Genomic DNA, 22,791 nt, shown 5'->3' with positions numbered 1-22,791 from the left:
GTCAGATGTGTGAGCCCAGGAGCTTGCAACTATTGATTCTCTCCGCTGCCGTCCTGCCAATAAAGTTGTGTGCAAAGACCTTCAGCTTTCCCTTCTTGAAGACAGTCAGCTCCATGGCTTTGACAATCAAAATAAAGATATCTATTTTCTGGCACCACTGACCCGGATTATCAATCTCCCTACTGTGCTCCCACTTGTCATTGCTTGTCATTTGTCTCATGACAGTTTTGTTGTTGGTGAATTTAAAGATGTCTTTGGGCAGCAAGACAGATACACATCCACTGTGGCAAAAATATTCCTCAATATTATAGATTTTGTTTCTCATTGCTCTTGATGGTGCTTGTGAAAGTTTGACAACCTTTCCTCTTCTTTCTAACAAACCACAGCAAGACATTTAGCTGACTAAAGCTATGATTGCAAACTTCAATCACAGAAAGTGGTGTGATTTTTGTTTTGAGTCTTTTTTATTGACGTTTCTTCTTTGATTAGTGTCAATATTAAGACAGTAGGGTGGAACTTAAGCATTGTTTGTAATTCTTGACCCTGGAGTTAATGAAATGCATGCCATGGACAGTATGTTCTTCAGTACATTCCAAATACACATCATTGAGAAAGGACTCAATTTATTATAATCTCCTTCTCTAGATAAATTATTCACATTTTCAAAGGTCAGAATTGTTCAAACTATTGCATGTGGTAACATTTTCAGCTGAATGTGCATGCTTTTTCTTTAAACTACAAAGTTGATTTAGCTAGTTTTTCTTCTTAAAGTAGACAATTAGGAAGAACATTCAGTTATCTTAAAATTTAAACCATCAGCTTGCGGGTAAGATGCACTCATTCCTTTCAGTTGAACAATCCACTGATAACAAATACTTTGTGATTGTTGTACCATGAAACTTCATCCTCAATAAGCATTTATGAAGGAAGTATTTGGTTGCAAATTTGTGACATCCATCTGTTTTTATGACAGTAACTTCTTTGTACGCCACCCTACGTGCTCTGGTCTGAGTGTGTGTAAAAGAATGTGTGAAAGATAATGAATGCAAACAAAAACTCTCCCTTCTTTATTTAAGTAAGTTGCCAGAGGCAGTAGAACTCACAGTGACTGTGCATTTATATGACTCAGCATTCATAGAAGAACATGAGGGAGTAAATAGGCTGGTAAGCATGTTTCGGCATCTCCATTGCTTCCGTCCACTTGTTGCATGTGTTGTAGCTCCTCTTTAGACCAGGAATTCTGTAATATTCCTATTTTGTTCATGCCAATATTGATCTTCTACCCCCTCCCTTCCAGCCATCCCAGTTATAATTTCCATTCATTTATTTCACACAGGTTCTCAAAGTAGCCTTTTAACCCAAACCACAAATTATGTCTTGGTATTCTTTATTCAACTGGCTTTTCCAGTTCTTTCTCTCTTAAGATTTCTTTCAAGTTCTTCCTGTTTAGCAGGCTCCAAAGTTTACACTGGTTTCCTTATCTATCAGTTAAGCAGTTCTTTTTCGTTAGTGGCTTTAACCTGCATCATTGTATCATTTCCCCCATGTCTAACTCCCATTCTCCGGTTCACAATTCATCTAAGCCTTCTACCTGTAACCACCATTAGGAGTGTACCATTTTATGATGTATTCGACACTTTGACAGCTACTAAGAACATATCATTTCAGGCCCTTATTCAAGTTTTCATTCACTCTCTATCCTGTTATCCTATCATTCACCTTAAGAAGCTTGATGAAGGGAGGCAATTAAAATTGAGAACATGGGGAGCCTCTCGATATTGTCCAGGAAAAAAATGTAGATGCTGGTAGACACAAAATGCTGGAGTAACTCAGCGGGTCAGGCAGTCTCGACCCGAAACATCACCCATTCCTTTTCTCCCAAGATGCTGCCTGACCCGCTGAGTTACTCCAGCATTTTGTGTCTATTCTCGATATTGTCTGTTCCTTGCACCTTAGATTCTAATTTTTTATGGTGTCTCCTGGAGCAGACTGACAATATGGTCTTTTGTCTGTGTCTTTGACCTTTTTAATTCAAAGAGCAGTCAATATGTTCCCTTCCTGTTTTCCAAAAACAGAACCTCAGCAGTGTTTTATTAAATTAGAGTGGCATGACATTGAGTGAGCATGAGGTGCCATTCTTTGGCATATCTCTTTGCCAAAACAAGCACAGATCCTGCAAATGGAATGATTGTGCTTGGCAAGAACAACGATGGGTTTCACTTCCTCAGAAACAACTGTCCTCACATGTCTCCTTTCATTATATTTGGAACATAAAACTAGGGTTGCCAACTTCCTCACTCCCAAATACAGGACAAAGTGACGTCACCGCTCCGTGCCCGTTTGACCTCACCCAGCCAGCGGCCACATGCTTCCACTCAACCAATGGCGGCCGCCTGGGCCGGGATGCGGGTTGGTATGCAACCTCCGTTAGGCCGGGCCTCCGGGCCGACACTGTCCAGAGCTAAAATGTCGGAAACCTCGAGTATCGGGACCTGGAGTGTCGGGGCCTAAACTGTCGGGGCCTAAACTGTCGGGGCCTAAATTGTCGGGGCCTACAGCGTCCCCTTCGGGCCTAACAGCAAATTGAACACCGTTCAGAGAGAATCTTTGGATTATCTTTGTCCCTAATTGTCATTTCAAGCCAGGGGGATTCAATTGCGTGTCCTACCCCAGCTGGGCAAGGGGGCAGCAACTGGCAGACTGCTGCGTGCCCAGCAGGCAGCTTCCCTGGCCTGGCACTGAAAATGTGGCACTGCCAAGTTACAAAATACATGTCAGTTTTAAGGCTAACTGATTTTTTTCTTCAAAAACAAAACACCTTAGATTAAGTGAGACAACAGCCGCGATGAGTAACTACCGAGCGTTGTGGGCCCCTCTCGACGCCCAGGAGCTCAGCGCTTCCAGAGAATCGCGACGCAACCATGATTCCAATACTCGATTGCTGGAGTCAACAATGTAAAGGCTTTGTACATGGAGTGATACCTCCTCCCCTCTTCACTGCCTAGCAACCCGCCTTCCGGCCTGGGCGGATGCCATTGGTGGAGCGGTAGCACTTGGCCGCTGGCTGGGTGATGTCACGTGGGGCGCGGGGCGGTGACATCACCCTTTGTCCCTTATTTGGGAGTGAGGAAGTTGGCAATCCTACACATATGGGACAAGGGCGGTCCCGTATGGGACAAACTAATTTAGCCCAAAATAGGGGATGTCCCGGCTAATACGGGACAGTTGGCAACCCTACACAGAACAGTACAACATAAGAACAGGCCCTGCAACCCTATAATATCCATGCCGAACATGATGCCGTTAAGTTAATCACCTCTGCCTGCACGTGATCCGTATCCCTCATCCCCTGCATATCCATGTGCCAAACTAAGGCATCTTTAATGCCACTATTGTATCCGCCCCGGCAGTGCGATCCAGGCACCCATTAATCTGTATGTTTTTTTTTTTAAAGTGCCCCCTCCTCTCTTTTTATTGGCCTTGCCTTTAATACTTCAATACTTGATCTTCTTTCGTGTCCATCATCCATGTTTCAAATGTACATCACCGTCATCATCCATCCTGAAAAGGGCGCAAGCTTCCAGCGAAAATCAGTGGGAGCCATCTCTTGTACAATAGATGATGGTAGAAGCAGAGTCAGCTCAGGACACTTCCAGTTTCCAGCCCCGCGATGTGGACGCTTCTGTTGAGGGGCCAATACTTGGTTAAGTTGAGACAACCCCTGTTGTGTCAAATTTCCTCTTACTTTCTGATGCCAATGACTGTTATGTTGCCTTCCCACTTCATGAATACCTTTACAAAATTTTCTGGGCAAATATCTCCTGAAAATAATTTGTCCTTCTCATTGTGTGCACCTTATTTTAGAGATACAGTGCAGAAACAGTCCCTTCGGCCCACCGAGTCCGTACCGACCAGCGATCCCCACACATTAACATTATCCCACACACACCAGGGGTAATTATGCCTGTCTACCATCAAATCTTGCAAGGGTTATATGTGTTACTTTGTGGGGAAGAACAAAGCCAAGATCCTGCATACTTCCCACAACAATCTGCTCCCTTTACCCTGATCTTAACATCGGACTTAACAAAGACTTAACATCGCCCGGTGCGGCTCGGCCGCGGGACTTTACATCGCTGGTGCGGCTCGACCACGGGACTTAGCTGCGCAAGGCTTGGTCGCGGGGCCTTTCATCGCCCGGCTCGGCCACGAGACGTTTCAGCGCCCGGTGCGATTCGGCCGGGGGGACTTCCATCCCCTTGCGGGGACTGTGCGGGTCGGTCGGGGACGAGCTGTCTGTCCGTGGGCGTGGGGAAGAGAGTGGAAGTTTTGTTGCCTCCATCACAGTGAGGGGGTGTTTGGAGTCACTGTGATGGACGTTTGTGTTGGGGCTATGTGTCTTGTGTTCTTTTTTTCTATGACTGCTATGTAGTTTCGTTCGGTACTTCGGTACCGAACGACAAATAAAGCTCTGTTATACTGTTATGTTATACTGTTATTTTCTTCGATCCCCTCCAGAGCATTTTGTTCACTTTCAACAAACTCATGAGCTGTGTTTCCCAGCTGATTTTCTGTGCTTTGACCTGCCTTTCTACGCTGATGGGTTAAATGTACAATTATCAAATCTTACCTAGTACTTCTATCTACCTGTCCTACCTTGACAAACCCCACCACCCTTGTACTCCCTCCCTATCAATCCAGACTGCTGTTTTAATAGTCCATGAGACATCAAAAGATTAAATCTTTTAAATCGAAGGTAGACACAAAATGCTGGAGTAACTCAGCGGATCAGGCAGCATCTCGGGAGAGAAGGAATGGGTGACGTTTCGGGTCGAGACCCTTCTTCAGACTGTAGAAGGGTCTCGACCCGAAACGTCACCCATTCCTTCTCTCCTGAGATGCTGCCTGACCCGCTGAGTTACTCCAGCATTTTGTGTCTACCTTCGATTTGAATCAGCATCTGCAGTTATTTTCCTACAAATCTTTAAAATCGGTTGACTGTTTTGAGGTGGTTTCCTTAAAATCAATTCTTTGAAAAATATTGCATTAAATATTCTTGAAGACTCTTTGGAATGGTAGGTTTGATGGTTTTGAGATGAGAAATGAATTAAAGAATTCTGCTGTGGTTTGCAGATGTCCGTTTTCAATCCCAAATGTAGCATCTGTTTTGAAGGGGGTTTTTTCTACTAAAGTTATGCTGAGGAGTAATTAAAGTGATACCATATATCGTGGGGAAAACTTTGGAAGAAAGGATAAATCAAGATGCATTAAAGAAATGTTCTGGATTCTGCAGGGATTTGTTACAAATTTATTTCCCAATTTTGAAAAATTGCGTTGTAAGAGGAGCCAGTTTTTAAAACGAAATAGCTGAATATTTTTACAAAGAGGATAAATGAATTATGGAATCATTTACCAGAGAATTTATTGAAATGTGAATGGGGGCAAGAGTTAGTTCAGTTTATTATTGTCATGTGTACCGAGGTACAGTGAAAAGCTTTAGTTTGCATGCGATCCAGTCAAAGAAAAGACGACACACGAATACAGTCGAGCTATCCACAGTGCACAGATAAAGGATAAAGGCTACAACATTTAATGCAAGTTATAATATTGAAGTCCGATAAAAACTGATTAAAGATAGTTCAAAGGTCTCCAATGAAGTAGATCAAGACTGCATTCAAGCTGAGGAGGTGACCGTTTACTTGTCTGATAACAGCTGGGAAGAAATTGTTCCTGAATCTGGAGGTATCACAAAATGCTGGAGTAACTCAGCAGGTCAGGCAGCATCTCTGGAGAGAAGGAATGGGTGATGTTTCGGGTCGAGACCCTTCTTCAGACTGATGTCGGGGGGCAGGACAAAGAAAGGATATAGGTGGAGACAGGAAAACCGTGGGAGAACTGGGAAGGGGGAAGGGGGAGGGGAAGAGAGAGACAGAGGAACTATCTAAAGTTGGAGAAGTCAATGTTCATACCGCTGGGCTGTAATATGAGGTGCTGTTCCTCCAATTTGCGGTGGGCCTCACTGACACTGGAGGAGGCCCATGACAGAAAGGTCAGACTGGGAGTGGGAGGGGGAGTTGAAGTGTTCAGCCACTGGGAGATCAGGTTGGTTAAGGCGGACTGAGCGAAGGTGTTGAGCGAAACGATCGCCGAACCTGCGTTTGGTCTCGCCGATGTAGAGAAGTTGACATCTGGAACAGCGGATACAATAGATGAGGTTGGAGGAGGTGCAGGTGAACCTCTGTCTCACCTGGAAAGACTGTTTGGTTCCTTGGATGGAGTCGAGGGGGGAGGTAAAGGGACAGGTGTTGCATCTCCTGAGGTTGCTGGGGAAAGTGCCCGGGGATGGGGTGGTTTGGGTAGGAAGGGACGCGTGGACCAGGGAGTTACGGAGGGAACGGTCTCTGCGGAAAGCAGAAAGGGGAGGAGTTGCGAAGATGTGGCTAGTAGTGGGATCCCGTTGGAGGTGATGGAAATGTTGGAGGATAATTTGTTGGATACGCTGGCTGGGGGTGGAAGGTGAGAACGAGGGGGATTCTGTCCTTGTTACGAATGGGGGGAGGGGGAGCAAGAGCAGAGCTGCGGGGTATAGAGGAGGCCCTAGTGAGAGCCTCATCTATAATGGAAGAAGGGAAGCCCCGTTTCCTAAAAAATTCCTGAATCTGGAGATATACAAACCTGTACCTCTTGCCTGATGGGAGAGGGGAGAAGTGGGAGTGACTGGGGTGAGTTTGGTCATTCAAAATGGTGGTGGCCTTGCAGATACAGTACGTGGAAGGGAGGCTGGTTTGTGTGATAGTCTGGGCCACATCCATACCTTTCGGCAATTCCTTGCGGTCTTGGGTGGACATGTTACCAGACCAGGCTGTGATGCATATTGATAAGATGCTTTCTAGGGTGCATCTATAGAAGTTGTTCAGAGTTGATGGGGACATTCTAAACCTCCTAAGCCTTCTAAGAAAGTAGAGGTGTTGATGTGCATTCTTGGCCATAGCTTTGATATTTTTTCGTAGGAACTCAAAGCTTTCGACCAGCTCTATTTCGATGCCATCGATGTGGTATGTGTACTACTTTGCTTCTTGAGGTCAATCACTATCTCCTTTATCTTGCTGACATTGAGACAAGGCAAGGCAAGTTTATTTATATGGCACATTTCAGCCACAAGGCAAATCAAAGTGCTTTAAATAAAACATTAAAGAGCAGTTAAAAGCAATTAAAAACAGTCATTAAAGAGAATAGAAAATAAAAACAAGCTAAAATAGAATAAGATAGGTATAAAATATAAAAATTAAAAGTTACAGTGCTGTGTAAGAAATGAATAATTATTTGATTTAATAAAAGGCAGCGTCAAACACAAAAGTCTTCAGCCTTGATTTAAAAGAACTGAGAGTTGCAGCAGACCTGCAGTTTTCAGGGAGCTTGTTCCATATATGTGCATAAAAACTAAATTGAGGGAGAGGTTGTTCACTTAGCACTAAGTTACAATGTTCTCGATCTACTATGTCTCGTCATTATTTGATGCCTGGCCCGCTATAGTGCACTTGTCTGCGAACTTGTAAATTGAGTTGAATTGGTATTTTGCTGCACAGTCTTTAGTACATAAGGAGTACATTAGGGAGCTGAGAACGCAGGGCACCAGAAGATGATTTGTCACCTATCCTCACTGATTGTGGTCTGTTGGTCAGGAAGTCAAGGATCCAGTTGCATAGATGAGTGCTGACTTCAAGCTCCATGAGCTTGGAGCTGAGTTTGGTTGAGATAATGGTATTGAAAGCAGACCTTTAGTTGATGAAGAGGAGTCTGACGTTGGTGTCCTTCTTATCCAAGTGTTGCAGGGTGTGTGTAGGGCAGGGAGATGGCATCAGCTGTGGACCTGTTGTGGTGGTAGCTGAAAGTAGTGGATCAAGTCTACAGGAATTAATCTGAGCCATAACCAGCCTCTCGAAGCATTTCATGATAGTGAATGTCAAGGCCACTGAATGGTAATCAATAAGGGATGAGATCGTGCATTTCTTTGGCAACAGGATGAAAGTGGTCTTTTGAAGCAGGTGGGTTTCTCTGAACGGAGCAGGGAGAGGTTAAAGATGTCCGTGAACATTCTGCTAGTTGGTCCATGCAGTTCATGAGGACTCCGTCCGGGCCAGTTGCTTTCTGTGGGTTCACCCTCGGGAAGGCCGATCTGACTTCTGCAACAGGGCAACAGCGCTGCCCTCGCAGCTGCGGCTTGCCTGCAGTCCGTCTGTCTTTTGTGTTTTTTGTTGTTTTTGTCTGAATTGTAGTTTTAATATGGTGTAGTGTTTGTATGTTATGTGGGGGTGGGGGGGGTGGGAGGGAACGGGAATTGTAACATTGTCTCTCCCGAACGGAGACGCGACCTTTGTTTCTGTGTCGTGTCTCCGTTCCCGCTGCGGCCTACCACCGGCCATGCACCTGGGACCACCTGGGGCTCTGGTTCGCAGAGCCCGCGGCCCGGACTCACCACCTGCGGCGCTGGCCGCCTTCGTATGCTGCGGGAGCGGCTGCGACTCGTCTCCGGAGGCTTCGGCGTGGGCCGCATGGACGTCGGAAGCCCGCAGCCCCCTGGGTGGGGGCCGACATCGGGAGCTCCGGCAGCGGCAGCGTCTTCGCCCGCCCCAAATCGCGGGGCTTGGGTCGGCCCGCCGCGGACCTTTCACCGTCCGGCGCGGCCTGGAATAGGCCGCGGACCTTTCACCACCCGGTGGGGGCTTCAATGTCGGGAGCTCCGACCGCCCCGACGTGGCAACTCCAACAGTCTGACCGCGGGAGAAGACGGCAGGGAAGAGAAAAAGACATTCTGGCCTTCCATCACAGTGAGGAGGTGACTGGAGGAGACTCACTGTGATGGATGTTTCTTTTGTTTGGTGTTAGTGTATGATTGTATGTGTTATTGCATTTTTATTGATTATTCTTATTGGTCTTATTGTTGAACTGCGGGTAATGTTTCATTTCACTACACATTTATGTGTATGTGACAAATAAACGACTATTGACTGGCACACTCGAGTCTGTTGGAGTGGATGCCATTGCTACCTTGGCCTTCCACTCAAAGCAGGCATGGAATGCATTAAGTTCATCAGAGAGGTCCTCACTAATGCCAGCAATGCTGTCTGACTTCACTTTGTAGCCCATTATAGCATTCGGGCCTTGCCACAGTTGACAGGTGTCCGGGTGGTTATGCTGGGACTCACATTTGCCCCAGTGTTGCCTCGTGGCATTCCTGATAAGTCTGTGAAGATTGTAGCAACGGCTCAGGATCGTTTGACTTTTACGCAGCGGTCTTAGCCTTCACCTGGGAATGGACAACGGTTGGAACACTGGGAATGTCTTCTTTGGCACAATTCCTGGACGCACTTACACATTGAATGCATTTCTGAGTATGGATTGAATAATTTTGGGGTATATGAGACTGAAATTAACTGCATTGCAGGTCTGATGTGCTAAAGTTTTCTTTATTTAAAATTTAATTTCAAGTGCTTTCTCTTCTGCATTTCTGACTAATTTTTATTTTGTTCCATACTTGCTGAATTATGCTTGGCACTAATGGGGTGGATTCTGGTGATGTCCAAGTTGCCCAGGTAACACAGTAGCACCAGGAAAACCTCTGTGTAGCTGGTTTCTGCATAGTAGAGTTACACAATAGAAGGTATCTAAGGAAGATATTTTGCATCTGACCTTGCAGCAGAAAGTTTCAGCATGACATTGCTTGGTTTCCATTGTTCAATTTGTGCCGCTGCAGTCACGTTTTCTGGAATGCAACGTAAGTCATATCTGACATTATTCACACACAGTTATTGGAAGTTTGAAATGAGAAATGTCTTTTGCTTCGTGGGGAAAATTCTCTGAGCTTCCGAATTATTTTTTTTCCTGAATGCAATGAATACCGTTTAAACAACTTGACCCTTTTACTTTTCAGACAATATTTAATTTGAAAGCAAGGATCCTAGAGAGGTTTTTCTCCCTCTCTTGCCTCCTGCCAATTCCAAAGCCTGTCTTCAGATCAAGGCCAAACATGGCACTTGTTGTTTTGCTGCACATACCACAAGCAACTGAGCACAACAGGGATCAAATCCATGACCCTCCTGAATTGTTTATCTTGCAAAATATTTATTTCTCAATGACATTCAAGACATTCTTGATCCAGAGATTCCTCCTGCTTTTAATAGTTTACAACAGGCCTGGCATTAAACTCTTTAAGGCCCATTCTTTGGAAAGTGAACCAAAATGTCACACACGTGACCAGACGTCATCACATAAAGTAATGCATTTAAAAATTTGTAAGAGATTAATCTTATTGCTATTTTACTGCCTACAGAACTATAATAACGCATGTCTTTTTTTTTAAATTCAGAGTTTGTAAGATAAAACTGAGTTATGAAAAAAATGCTTCCGTGTGAGGTCACACACCTGACCAGTCATATTTGACCTCTAACCCTAAACCAACATTGTCAGCATAACATATAAAAATTTCATTTGATAAACTTTGACATATACAAGTCATATATACAGTACAAAACAATATACCCTGTAATGCTTTCAGAATTAAGAGAGATGTATTCCACAATTTTACATATTTTTGGTCACACACGTGACGAAGAATGACCCTATAAGCACAATTATGATATGTTACTATCATTCTCAACAAGAGACGTGTTTTGCCGTTTCAGCGGGTTGCAGGAACCCCACGGTCTGATGGACTGCCAAACAAATCCGGGAAGGGGTTGAGAGGAGACTGGCGGGGGGGGGGGGGGGGACTCGCAATTTGAATTGTGCTCTGTGCTGCACCAGCGGGGAGTGGTGGCTAATCACGAGGCCCCCGCAGTTGAAGCTGTTGAAACAGTCGTGTTCATCACGCTTCATCACTGACCATTGTCTCCTGCTTGTCAGCCATTATGCTCACCACAATACAGTGATACTCCGCAGAGCCAATCCACACTCACCAACGCGTTTCAGAGGCAATTAGAGAACGGGGCAGATTTGCAAACGGCCAAACCAAACTTCTTACTTAAAGACACGAAAAAGCAAGCAGGACAATTTAGCAATGTGATGCTATTGTTTACAGTTAGCAGTATGCCACAGCCCCATGAGCATTTATCAGATATCTAGGGCTTGATATTATATTCATTTGTTGTCACTAATATTTTATGATTTTTCCCCTCGAAGCTCATTAGTCATGTGTGCTGGATTGATTCAAATTTGCCCTGGCTGTCATTGGAGGAATCCTTCATTGAATAGAAAACTGAAGATTCCTTGTCTTTTCTTTGGAGAAGGTTGAAATCTTGGCATTATCAGGCTCCTTTTTCTTTAACATGAATTCTGAAGGTCTGTGGGTCTGTTGCATTGGCAACAATCTTAACAACGGCGACACATCAGCTATACTTTAGAATGCTAATGCATTCATAACATTTCACTCTTTGTTCAAGCTACCTCTTACATATGGGAGCATCTTCTGGAGTAGTGGAGACTAATCCATGGATCTTCAGTAGCCTGAAGGCATGTTAGTTGAACACTTTTATTTGTCAGTGATTAGTCTCTATGTTAGATTTATCAATTTGTATTTAATTTAGCCTAATGCAGGAGACCTGGTCATGCCTACAACAAACTAATTTGAACACAGGTTTGATTGGTCATATTATATTAAGAAAACAAGTGCTTTGAGAGAGAGACAGAAAATGCTGGAGTAACTCAGCGGACCAAGCAGCATCTCTGAGGAAAGGAATAGGTGACGTTTCTGGTTGGGAGCCTTCTTCAGACTAGACTTCAGTCTAGTCTGGACCTTGCCTGATTTTCTCATCATCGAAGAGGCCTTGGCACAAAAAAAACAATATCATCAAAGACCTATACCACCCTGGCCAGGCTCCCATTTTATTGTTAATTTCTGTGTGTTATTGCGTTATGGGCCTGTTAACAGAGCAAGTAAATATTTCATTATTCCGTATTCAGTACATAGAATAATTAAACACACTTGACTTTTAAAAATCATAATGAGCAGTCTCTGAATGACTGTGACACAGACTCTTTTCCTCTTCCTTTCATCTGTTGACTCCTGGTTTTCTTCCTTCTGCCTTTGTTCTGTTTTCCTCATACATCATGCGTTTTTTCCCTCTTTGATCAGAACTTTGATCAGAACCAGTTTCCGCAGTTGTCTTACATCCATATGTTTTTGGACACAAAGTGCTGGAGGTACTGTGCAAGACAAGCGGAGGAGGTGGATAGAACGGTGCACTGGTGTAATTGGAAGGATCGATCATGTGCTTGGGGACTGGTCAGGGTGTTCAGAGTCAGGAAGTCCTGGTGCAGCTTTATCGGACTTTGATTAGGCCGGAGTTGGATTATTGCATGCAGTTCTGCTCACCGGAAGGATGCGGAGGCTTTGGAAAGGACGCAGAGGAGATTTACCTGGATGATGCCTGGATTAGGGGATATTAGCTACAGAAAGAGGCTGAACAGACTTTGATCATTTTCTCTGGAACGCCAGAGGTTGCAGTGTGACAGAAGTGTACACAACTATGAGAGGCATAGATAGGGTTGACAGTCAACATATTTCCCAGGATGGGAATTTCAAATATTACATGCCATAGCTTTAAGGTGAGAGGGGCAAAGTTTAATGGAGATGTGCAGGACATGTTTTGTACACCGAAGGTGGTGGGTGTCAGGAACACGCTGCCATGGGTAGAGATGGAGACGGATACGATGGTGGCCTTTAAGGGAAATGTGGATATGCAGGGCATGTAGGGAATGGAAGGATATGGATTATGTGCAGGCAGATAAGGGTTGTTTTGGCATCATGTTATCACAGACATTGTGGGGTAAAAGACCTGCTTTTTGCAGCAACAAAACCTACCAGTCACTGTTACCTCGCCCATTATCAGTTGCGGAAAATGAAACTGATCCTAATTTTTGTATCTTGTCAGCATCTCGTGATGTACCGTCACCAGCAATGCTGGCACAATCATCAGCAGTACTGATCACGCCGGAAACCTGCTACTCCTCCAGTTCAGTTACAAACGAAAACCTGCCACTACTCCACGCAGGCTTGTGCTGCAGCGCGGACATCAGGATCTGCTGGTGTCGTTAGTACCTTGTGCGATTTAGTTAGTGTGTGTGTGTAGTGTTTGTCAGTTGTCTGGCACATATTCTCACAAGAAACATGACTTGCTACCATTGATCCTTCCAAGGTTTTATGACTGGTGACGTGTAGATCGATGGGCAATACAAAAAATGCAGTTCCCTTATTAATTATGAGGAAACTCAAGGTTATGCAGCTATGCATAATGCATTAGTTTACAATTGGGGTGTTTAGGTGAGCTGTACTTTATCCTTTTATGTACATAGGGAGAAATCTTCCTGCAATAAACATCCTCCCCTCCAGTTTGCAAAAGTTAATGATATATTGCCATCCAGGACGTGAGTTACTTTTTAACCTTCTGGATATTTTCAGTTTCTTTTTGTGTACGTTGTTTGATGCATTTGTATAATTTGTTTTGAATGTCCCGAGGGGAAGCTAAATATAAGTAAGTTGATCTCCACTGATGTTAAGCAGTTCAAAGTAGTCATCGATTGTCAAATGCCCGCCACACATCATTTCAACACTGCCTCAGCACTCTTGTGATGTATCCAACTGACAAGAATAGCCCTTTTACAAATTCTGTCAAGAGTCACAATATTTGCAACCCCCATTACAATTATTGAATTGCACCACACATCAAATATTTTCCAGATCAGTGACACACAACATTTGTGTCAATGCATCAGATTTAAACTTTGAACGAGTTCTAGTGTCAGGCATGGGGAATATTTAAATTTAATTGTATGTGACCAGATACTATATATTTTGAATATAGAGTCTGAAGAAGGGTCTCGACCCGAAACGTCACCCATTTCTTCTCTCCTGAGATGCTGCCTGACCCGCTGAGTTACTCCAGCATTTTGTGTCGATTTAAACCAGCATCTGCAGATTTTTTTCCTACTATATATTTTAGTCAAATACAGAGAGTTAAACAAAACATTGTTCTCACATCCTCCACTATAAGTGCTCTTGCAACATCGTGTGTGCTCTGTTGCTCCTTGCAATGACCCCAGCATCTCCGATAAGGCAAATGCTGCAAAAAACATTTCAGTCAGTGACCTAACCTCAGAACTAAAGGAAGGCCATTGATCTGAAATCTTAATTTTCACCACATACTTCTTCTGAACATTTCCAGTGAGCTTCTGAACATTTCCAGTGCTTTTTTCCAAAATTAAACTTTATTCCTAAAAATATATATATTCCAGAAATACCAACCAGAATATGGTGTTTTAAAAAAATATTCATAGTGTCCTCCAAGCTGTATATTCATTACGATGTAAAATTCATATATTCATAGTATCATCAACTTGCATTCTATGTTATAAGCACCAATATCATTTGTGGCTTCTTCAAGTGTTGCAGGGCTGTTAATGCAGAATCCAGCCCCTCCGTGCCCAGTAGCTGCAGGTGTTTAGATTGCAGTCCTTCCCCACAAAGCATTTGTGCTGTTGACTGCACCAAGCGGCAGTGTGCCCCTCAGCATGCACTCCTGCAGCCAGAAATTTGCTGGGCGACAATATTCATCTATTCATATTTTTTTGTGTTGGAAGAGTAAGTTTTGGGTTGACCAAAGCATGTCTTTCATTGAGCTAACAATCTTTCAGCAGCATTTGATGTTTGTTTTGATGTGCGTCCCTGGCAACAGCCCGTAGACTGTTTGTGATGAGGGTGCATGGGTAGAGTTGCTGCCTCATAGTGCCACAGGCATGTGAATTTTCTGTGGATTTCCACGTTTCTAAAATCAATTTTCCGCGCTTTTTGCATGATTTCCGCGTTTTTCACTGTGCCAAAATCGTGTTTACCAACAGAGAAATCGGATCGGAAAAAAATAAAAATAAACAACGTACAGACTTGTAATGAACACTAGGATTCCGCTAGAGGTCGCTCGGGGTTCCGCAAGAAATCCCCCGCGCCCTGGAAATCTCCCCGAAAATGTGGCACCTAGGCTGGGCAAGGCAGCCAATCTCGACCTCATCGGGACTTCCATGGCCGATCGGTGGGTTGAGTTTGCAACCTGCGGCCGGGGCTCTGGAACTCCGGCCCAGCTGGAGCCAGCACATCTATCCCCATAGCTGACTTCCTTGGCCAGCTGGATAAACCAGCAAAGCTCTGGAACCAAGAGTACGAGAAAATCAGTGGTGGAACTGTAATGAGTAAATATCAAAGTTAAGTGCAAGATTATATAATTAAATTAATTAAGATGGGGTTAAATTATAAAACACAGCAGAAAAGCTAATTACCACCTTTTTGGGCTGATTATCAATTAATGTGTGAATTTATTTCAGTTATTAGTGTACAGTGACATATACACATTATTTTGTACTGTCCGTTTTTACTTTGAAATGCACTAAAAGAGGCTTGAAATGGGTAATTTTGTATATAAACTTTCAAAAATCTTCCCATTTTTTGACCCCCGCTGTACGTCTCGCGCAAGAGCTAGGCTCTTTTCCTCTTTTTTTAACCACTCACATGCCTGGTGCCAGAGACCAGTGTTTGATCCAGATTATGGCTGTTGTCTGTACGGAGTTTGTACGTTCTCCCCATGACCTGCGTAGGTTTTCTCCGGGATCTCTTGTTTCCTCCCACAATCCAAAGACATACAGGTTTGTGGGTTAATTGCCTTTGGTATAATTGTAAATTGTTTCTAGTGTGTAGGATAGTGTTAGTGTGCGGGGATTGCTGGTCGGCGCACTCAGTAGGCAGAAGCAGGGCCGTCTTAACGCATGGGCCTGATGAGCACTTGCCCGGGGGCCGATGAGCATAGGGGCCTCATGCTGATCTGTGTATGTTAAGTGACTTGCAATAAATAAATACTACTTTAAAAATGTAGGTTCAATAAGTGCTTTTTTCGCAACATTTACGGTCCCTAAGTGCTTCTCACAGCGATCTGTAAGTGCTTTTCGCAACAATGTAGCACCCTAAGTCCATCGCTAAGTGCTTTTCGGTAAGTGCTTTTCGCTGGCACGACGGGGGGGGGGGGGGGGGGGGGGGCTGGTAGGGAAAGGGGGGTGGGGGAGAGTAACGGTAGGGGCCCCAGTACACTGCTTTGCCCGGGGGCCCATAATGCTGTAAAAACGGCCCTGGGCAGAAGGGCCTGTTTCCGTGCAGTATCTCTAAACTAAACTAAAGATCCCTGCATCCTTTGCTGTACCTTCTTTGCAAATGCACAGTTCGCAATGATGTTGACCGTTGTCTTATCCTCATCATAGCCATTGCAAGGGCAGCAAGCACTGGGAGTGACTCCTTCAGTGCAGGAAGGATCTGAGAAGGAGGACCCCTCTCACTGCTGGCCAAGCGAGGCCTTGTTGCTTGCTAGTGAGTTCTGAGGATGAGGCATTCTGCTAAATGGTTTTGATGTTTCTCCTGGTTTATAAACTCCTCCTCCTGGTTCCATGCTGACCACTGTCTGATGGATTTGTGGTCAGAGGTGTTCCTCCGAAGGAACGTTTTGGGAAAGGATGGATGGTCTGACAAAATCCAATTGAGTGGAACATTGCGCAGTGACAAGGCCAGGCCCATCCTTCACAACACTGGGGGGAGGTAGAACCTCTGCACATGACGACACTCGGTGTGAGTGCACTCTGGTTCTACGCACAGCTTGAACACTTAAGGTGGCCATCAGGATCAAGGGCACTGTGGGTACGTGCTTCCCCATTCTCTGGAGAGTTGCATCTGTTGGCTGCACTCCATTTGGCATGACGAGAGATAACAGCAAATAGCCCGAGTGGCTGCCATGCTGGAGGAATGGGGTATGGGCCATCCTTGCAACGTGTACAGTAACACTGAGAGCACCTGTTGACCAGGTTTTTGCCCGTAATCAAGAGGCCATGCTGCTCCCATGTTCCCAGTTTTGTTTTGGAGCTTGTTGATCCGCTCCAACTAGTTTTTGCTTCTCATTCTGGCTCCTCTGAACCAGATCCCGAGCACCTTCAAGTACTCAGCCGTGACAGTGAAGAGTGTCCCTGTAGTCCAAATGTAGTCTCAACAGCAACTTTGTCTTGGTGGATCACGATGAACCAACTTTTGTAATTGGTACCCTTCCCAATGACAAGTGTGTCAAGCTGTCACCACCCTGTTCACCTGCATCGCCCCGTTCAGGAAACCATGCACCTATAACGACATCTTTCTGTTTTACGACACTTTCCACAGTTCTACCATTTACTGTATAGGTCCTTCCTGGTTTGACAGGAAGAACGGATACGATACAATTGTTACAGTTAAATTCCATTTGCCATTCCTTGGCCCACCTTTCCAAACGATCTAAATCTCCTTATCAACTTAGGTATCACAAAATGCTGGAGTAACTCAGCAGGTCAGGCAGCATCTAGGAGAGAGGGAATGGGTGACGTTTCGGGTCGAGACCCTTCTTCAGACTGAAGAAGGGTCTCGACCCGAAACGTCACCCATTCCCTCTCTCCTAGATGCTGCCTGACCTGCTGAGTTACTCCAGCATTTTGTGATACCTTTGATTTGTACCAGCATCTGCAGTTATTTTCCTACACTCCTTATCAACTTAGATATCCGAGAGTCAGGAGTGGTTCCAGAACATCTAGTTTGAGAAAGATAGCAGAATGTGCCAGGAGCATTACAAGTTCAGTTTATAATTGAGTGCCCGTTCATCAGAGAGTTCTTTAGAAGCGGTGACCTTCATATGATGACCATGGGCCAATATATATGTCCTTTCCCCATTGGATCGTTAAATGAAGCCTCTGCTGGTGTGCATGTGAAATGGTGGAACATGTGACTGAACTTTGGCGTAGGTATTGTTCATTTTATTTTTCCCATAGTGCTAACTGTTGTAAATTCTGCTTATCAAACAGCCAAGAAAACCTGTGCAGCTACGCATTTTACCTGTGACAACGGGGAATGCATCTCGGGGGACTGGCGCTGTGATGGAGAAGAGGAATGTACAGATGGTTCGGACGAGGCCCCTCAGTTGTGCAGTGAGTAATTTCATCTGATAGGAACAGCAAAGTCCCGTAAAACAGCCTGGTATAAATTAATGATTTATTCGCAGATTTAAAAAGGCAATTACGGAATTATGCCACGATCTGAAAAAATGCTATTGAGATAAATATCAAGTTAGCTGGTACTCTGTCAGTTCATGTTTTTAAATAGGAGATGGTTTGAGAAGATATTTTTTAGAATTCATTGCTGATGACATTTTGGAATGGGGGAAGCTGAAGCCTGTGACCACTGGTGTCGCATATTTGCACAGACAATAAGTGCCATGGTATATCACAGTTGAAACTATTCCTCTCCTTACCCAATCTCTACATGTGCACATCTTCCAGCAGGATTTGAAACTAGAACAGAACATGCCAAAAACGGGATCAGTATTACAGGTCAATGACCCTTTGAGAGACTAGAGAAATCTCCGGAAGACATTCACGTGGTAATTGACCCCTCGGAGAAACTCCCACCAGGTTCCGACCAACCGTGGATAACCTGGCGCAGTCTCAACAGACTGCGGACAGGCATGGGGAGGAGCAAATCGAACATGCTGAAGTGGGGATACACTGAAGATGCGGCAGACTGCTAGTGTGGATGGGGCCTCCAGACTATGGAACATCTCCTGAGCTGTGACATGCTGTATGACACATGCACTGTAAAGGATCTTGCAGAGGCCAATGACGTTGCACTAAAATTTGCTCGCTATTGGCAAACAGTTGTGTGATGACACGAATAAATAAATAAATGACCCTTTGAAATATTTTCATCCGTTTCGTATTAAATTTCCCGTGACTGCTGTGTTTGCTTCAATTGCAACAGACTTTACTGCCCAGGGACCAGGAGAGCATGCCTTTGCTGTGATTCCCTTTGTTTGTTTCTGGCCAAATATGCAGGCATATTCCTGGCTTGTCTGAAATTATCTCATGCTGTGCAGATTAGGGATCAGAGCTGGGACCTTCATGGTTGACATTGCCCCATTTGACCTAGGGCTGAATATTTTCTGAGTGAATTATAAAGTAGGGCAAGATTTGTTGATTCTAGTGCTCCAGATCAAGAGTAATAGGAAATATTGTTGGAAATTGTGGGCAAGTTGGTAAATACTTGCAGGTTTTTAGTGTAAGGCCCATCCTCTTACAAGCTTTGGTGAAAACATCAACAATGGCTAGGAGACACGAGGAACTGCAAATGCTGGAGTAACAGCAGGTCAGGCAGCATCTCTGGAGAACATGGATAGGTGACGCTTCACAAAATGCTGGCGTAACTCAGCGGGTCAGGCAGCATCTCTGGGGAACATGGATAGGTGACGTTTCACAGAGTGCTGGAGTAACTCAGCGGGTCAGGCAGCATCTCTGGAGAACATGGATAGGTGACGTTTCACAAAATGCTGGCGTAACTCAGCGGGTCAGGCAGCATCTCTGGAGAACATGGATAGGTGACGTTTCACAGAGTGCTGGAGTAACTCAGCGGGTCAGGCAGCATCACTGGAGACCATGGCTAGGTGACGTTTCACAGAGTGCTGGAGTAACGGAAGGTCAGGCAGCATCTTTGGAGATCATGGATAGGTGATGTTTTGGGTCTGGACTCTTCTTCAGTGGCTTGGAGTCTGGCCTCTGGAGAGCACGGCAACACAAGCGTTGCCAATGTACCGCAGTTCAACTACCTAGGTTTTGGTCACCTTAATTTGGAGTACAGTTGCCGTACGTTGAACAATTTCCCGTTAGTTCTGAAGATTAGCTCTATTGCTATTGTGGGAAGACTATTAGTGGGCTGTGGCATTTTAGCAAGAAAGATTGGGGAAACAAAAGTGTCTATTACAGTGCAGAAAGTTGGCATCCTGTCACATGTACAGCAGCTGCCTGTTGGTTTGTTCTATTGAAACAGACAGTGATTTAACCCTCCTTAGGAGTGCTGCTTGTTGCCAGAGACTCGTTTGAAATATTTGCAAGGGACATGACTGAACTGAGGAAGCCTTTACATCGAATGTGAATGGATGATAACCACAGCAAGAAGCTTTTAAGGCCCCACGTTATTGGACAGCAATATTAGCAGATAAAAAGTGACAAGCTACCAAAGGAAATGTCACGGTAGATGGCCAATATTGTAACCAGCACCTTCGAGGCAAATGTGAGGTAGAGAGGCAGACATTTTTAGGATTCTGGAGCTCGAGGCTTGGCACCATCAATGATGAAACAATTTTTAAACTGGGAATGTTCAGAGGATTGAAAACCTACGAGGATTGCCATTAAATTGAATTTTATGCTTAGTTTTTACTTTGTCTAGGCATATTCCAACATACTAGTTTAGTACTTTAGCTTCAAATAAAAGAACAAAAGACTTTGGGATTTCTAGTAAATTTAGGACGCATTTTCAGATTTCCAGCATAATTGGTAAATGTGTAATCTTGGAATAAGATTGTAGACCCGAAATGTTATCAGCTTTTTTCCTATTTATCTTGCTGAATATTTCGAACATTATGTTTATTCCAGGATACATAATATGTTACCTGTCAGCGAGGTTAGGAAAGCAATCTTACCAGTTTTTCCTCTCCTCTCATCTTCTGAATGTTCAGACTTGCGTTCTATGGACACCACGTGCACTCACAAGTGTGTTATAGTGGCCATTTTCCTGTGAATTTTGACTTTGAGTTGATTGTAACAGCCGAGATAATGTTGGTTGTTGCCATGTTTGCACGCTTTCCATAAGAGGTAGTTTATTTGCGTCCACTTGAAACTCTCAATCTCTCCTTGTCAATAGCAAAGCTGAAGATCAGGTCAGTCACACAGGCTTTTTCAATTCCCCAGTCACATAACTCGCCTTGATGCCTCTGTTACTTGGTCTCCATATTAGTCTTCAACCACTCCTCCAGTAAGAGCTGAGAACTTTCCAAATTACAGTTTCTTCAGGCGCTAACATATCATTATATAACATAACTTAGGTCTTGCCTTCTTGCATGCACATAACCTTACTTGGTCAATCTCATAATTGTGCTGCCAATATTTCTTTGTGATTGCATCAGTGTGCTGGGCCCAGGATAGATCATCAGAGATGATCATCAGAAATGTGTACACCCAAGAACTTGAAGCTGTTGATTGTCTCCACAGCTGTCCTGTCCTGTGGAATGGTGCATGGTCTTTCGCTTTCTCTTTCTGAAGTCAACAAAGTGCATAGAGCAATATCATGGTCTAGTTTGCTTGGAAGACATGATAATTTATTGTGTATTTGTTTGCGTCTAGTGTGCCTACAGAGCTGTACTAAGTAAGAATTTTATTGTAAAGATACAACATCATGTTCCCTCTTGCATTCCAAGCCTTGACCTATGAAAGCAAGCATATCATTTGCCTTGAAGGTAGACACAAAATGCTGGAGTAACTCAGTGGGTCAGGCAGCATCTCTGGAGCGAAGGAATGGGTGACGTTTCGGGTCGAGACCCTGATCATTTGCCTTATTCACCACCCTGTGCTGCCACTCTCGGGGAACTGTGATGGATCCCTCGGTCTCCCTATTCATCAATATTCATAAGTGCTCTGTCGTTTACCGCACGTCTTCCCTCTAATTGACCTTTCAAAATGCATCACCTTGTACTTGGTGGGATTAGATTCCTTCTCCCAACACTCTACCCAACTTGCCCACTGATCTATTTCCTTGAATCCTATATCCTATATCCTTGGGGTACTGATTGAGAATGATCAGCCATGATCACATTGAATGGCGGTGCTGGCTCGAAGGGCCGAATGGCCTCCTCCTGCACCTATTGTCTATTGTCTATAACCTTCCTTGCACTCCACAATGTCACCAATTTTCATGTTATCCACAAACTTATTAATTATACATACTATATTCAAATTCATGTCGTTAATATATATTACAAAAAGCATCAATCCTTGCGGCACATCACTGGTCACAGACATGGGAGAAGAGACCCAGGATGATGTGTGTGCGTGCGTGCGTGCGTGCGTGCGTGCGCGCGCTGGGCAGATGGAACCAGGTTGGAGAGAATAATGAGTCGAAGTAAGGGGGGGGGGGGGGGGGAGGGTAGGTGGAATGGAAAAGGTGAACAGAGGGAGGGAGAAGGGTCCCAACCAGAAACGTCATGCATCCGTTTTGAGTTCCTCCAGCACTATGTGTCTACGGTATAAACCAGCATCTGCAGTTCCTTTCTACTGGGAGAGAGAACCTTGGAGGACTGATGGGATGGGAAAGGAACACAAGGTACAGGATATAAAGTACTGAATCTGTTTCAACATTATACTGTCTAAAATATTTGAGTCCATATCACCTGGCGAAGGGATCTGACTTCAGTTTCATGTTGAGGTTGGAGGTGACAAATCCTGATCGTTACCATTCTCCATCCGAGTTTGATTTTCAGTGGAAAAGCTCTGTAATGATGCAAGTAACAGGCTGGTAGCCCTAGTGATACCATGAGTTGTTTGAGGTTATTTAACTTCCTGTGTGTGTCAGACTCTTTTGGGGTTGGCTATTTAATTGAATTACTCTAGGAATGGCACACTCCCCTCTCCCTGCAGAGTAATATCTAAATAGTGTTGCACTATTTGCGGTTGCAGCTCCTAGACTGTGGAACAGCATCCCTCTCACCATCAGAACTGCCCCCTCCATCGACTCCTTTAAGTCCAGGCTCAAAACCTATTTCTACTCCCTAGCGTTTGAGGCCCTCTGAGGGGGCGCTGCGAATTGTTTATGTATGTGCTGTTATGCTTGTGTGCCATTATATGTTCGTTCTTAATACCTGATCTGAT

General features: G+C 44.4%; 1 protein-coding gene across 1 annotated transcript in view; it reads left to right on the top strand.

Moving 5' to 3' along the window:
- The window catches only part of lrp8 (low density lipoprotein receptor-related protein 8, apolipoprotein e receptor), a 112,503-nt gene that overhangs the window by 34,988 nt on the left and 54,724 nt on the right, over positions 1-22,791 (top strand). Inside the window, exon 3 of the mRNA XM_078407650.1 lies at positions 17,905-18,027. Within this exon, the coding sequence (XP_078263776.1) occupies positions 17,905-18,027 (123 nt within the window). The remainder of the gene's footprint in view (positions 1-17,904; positions 18,028-22,791) is intronic.

The sequence above is a fragment of the Rhinoraja longicauda genome, chromosome 11 (genome assembly GCF_053455715.1).
Source record: "Rhinoraja longicauda isolate Sanriku21f chromosome 11, sRhiLon1.1, whole genome shotgun sequence".
Classification (NCBI taxonomy): domain Eukaryota; kingdom Metazoa; phylum Chordata; class Chondrichthyes; order Rajiformes; family Arhynchobatidae; genus Rhinoraja; species Rhinoraja longicauda.
The sequence above is the reverse complement of the archived record's forward strand: the minus strand, read 5'-3'. Positions and strand labels throughout refer to the sequence as shown.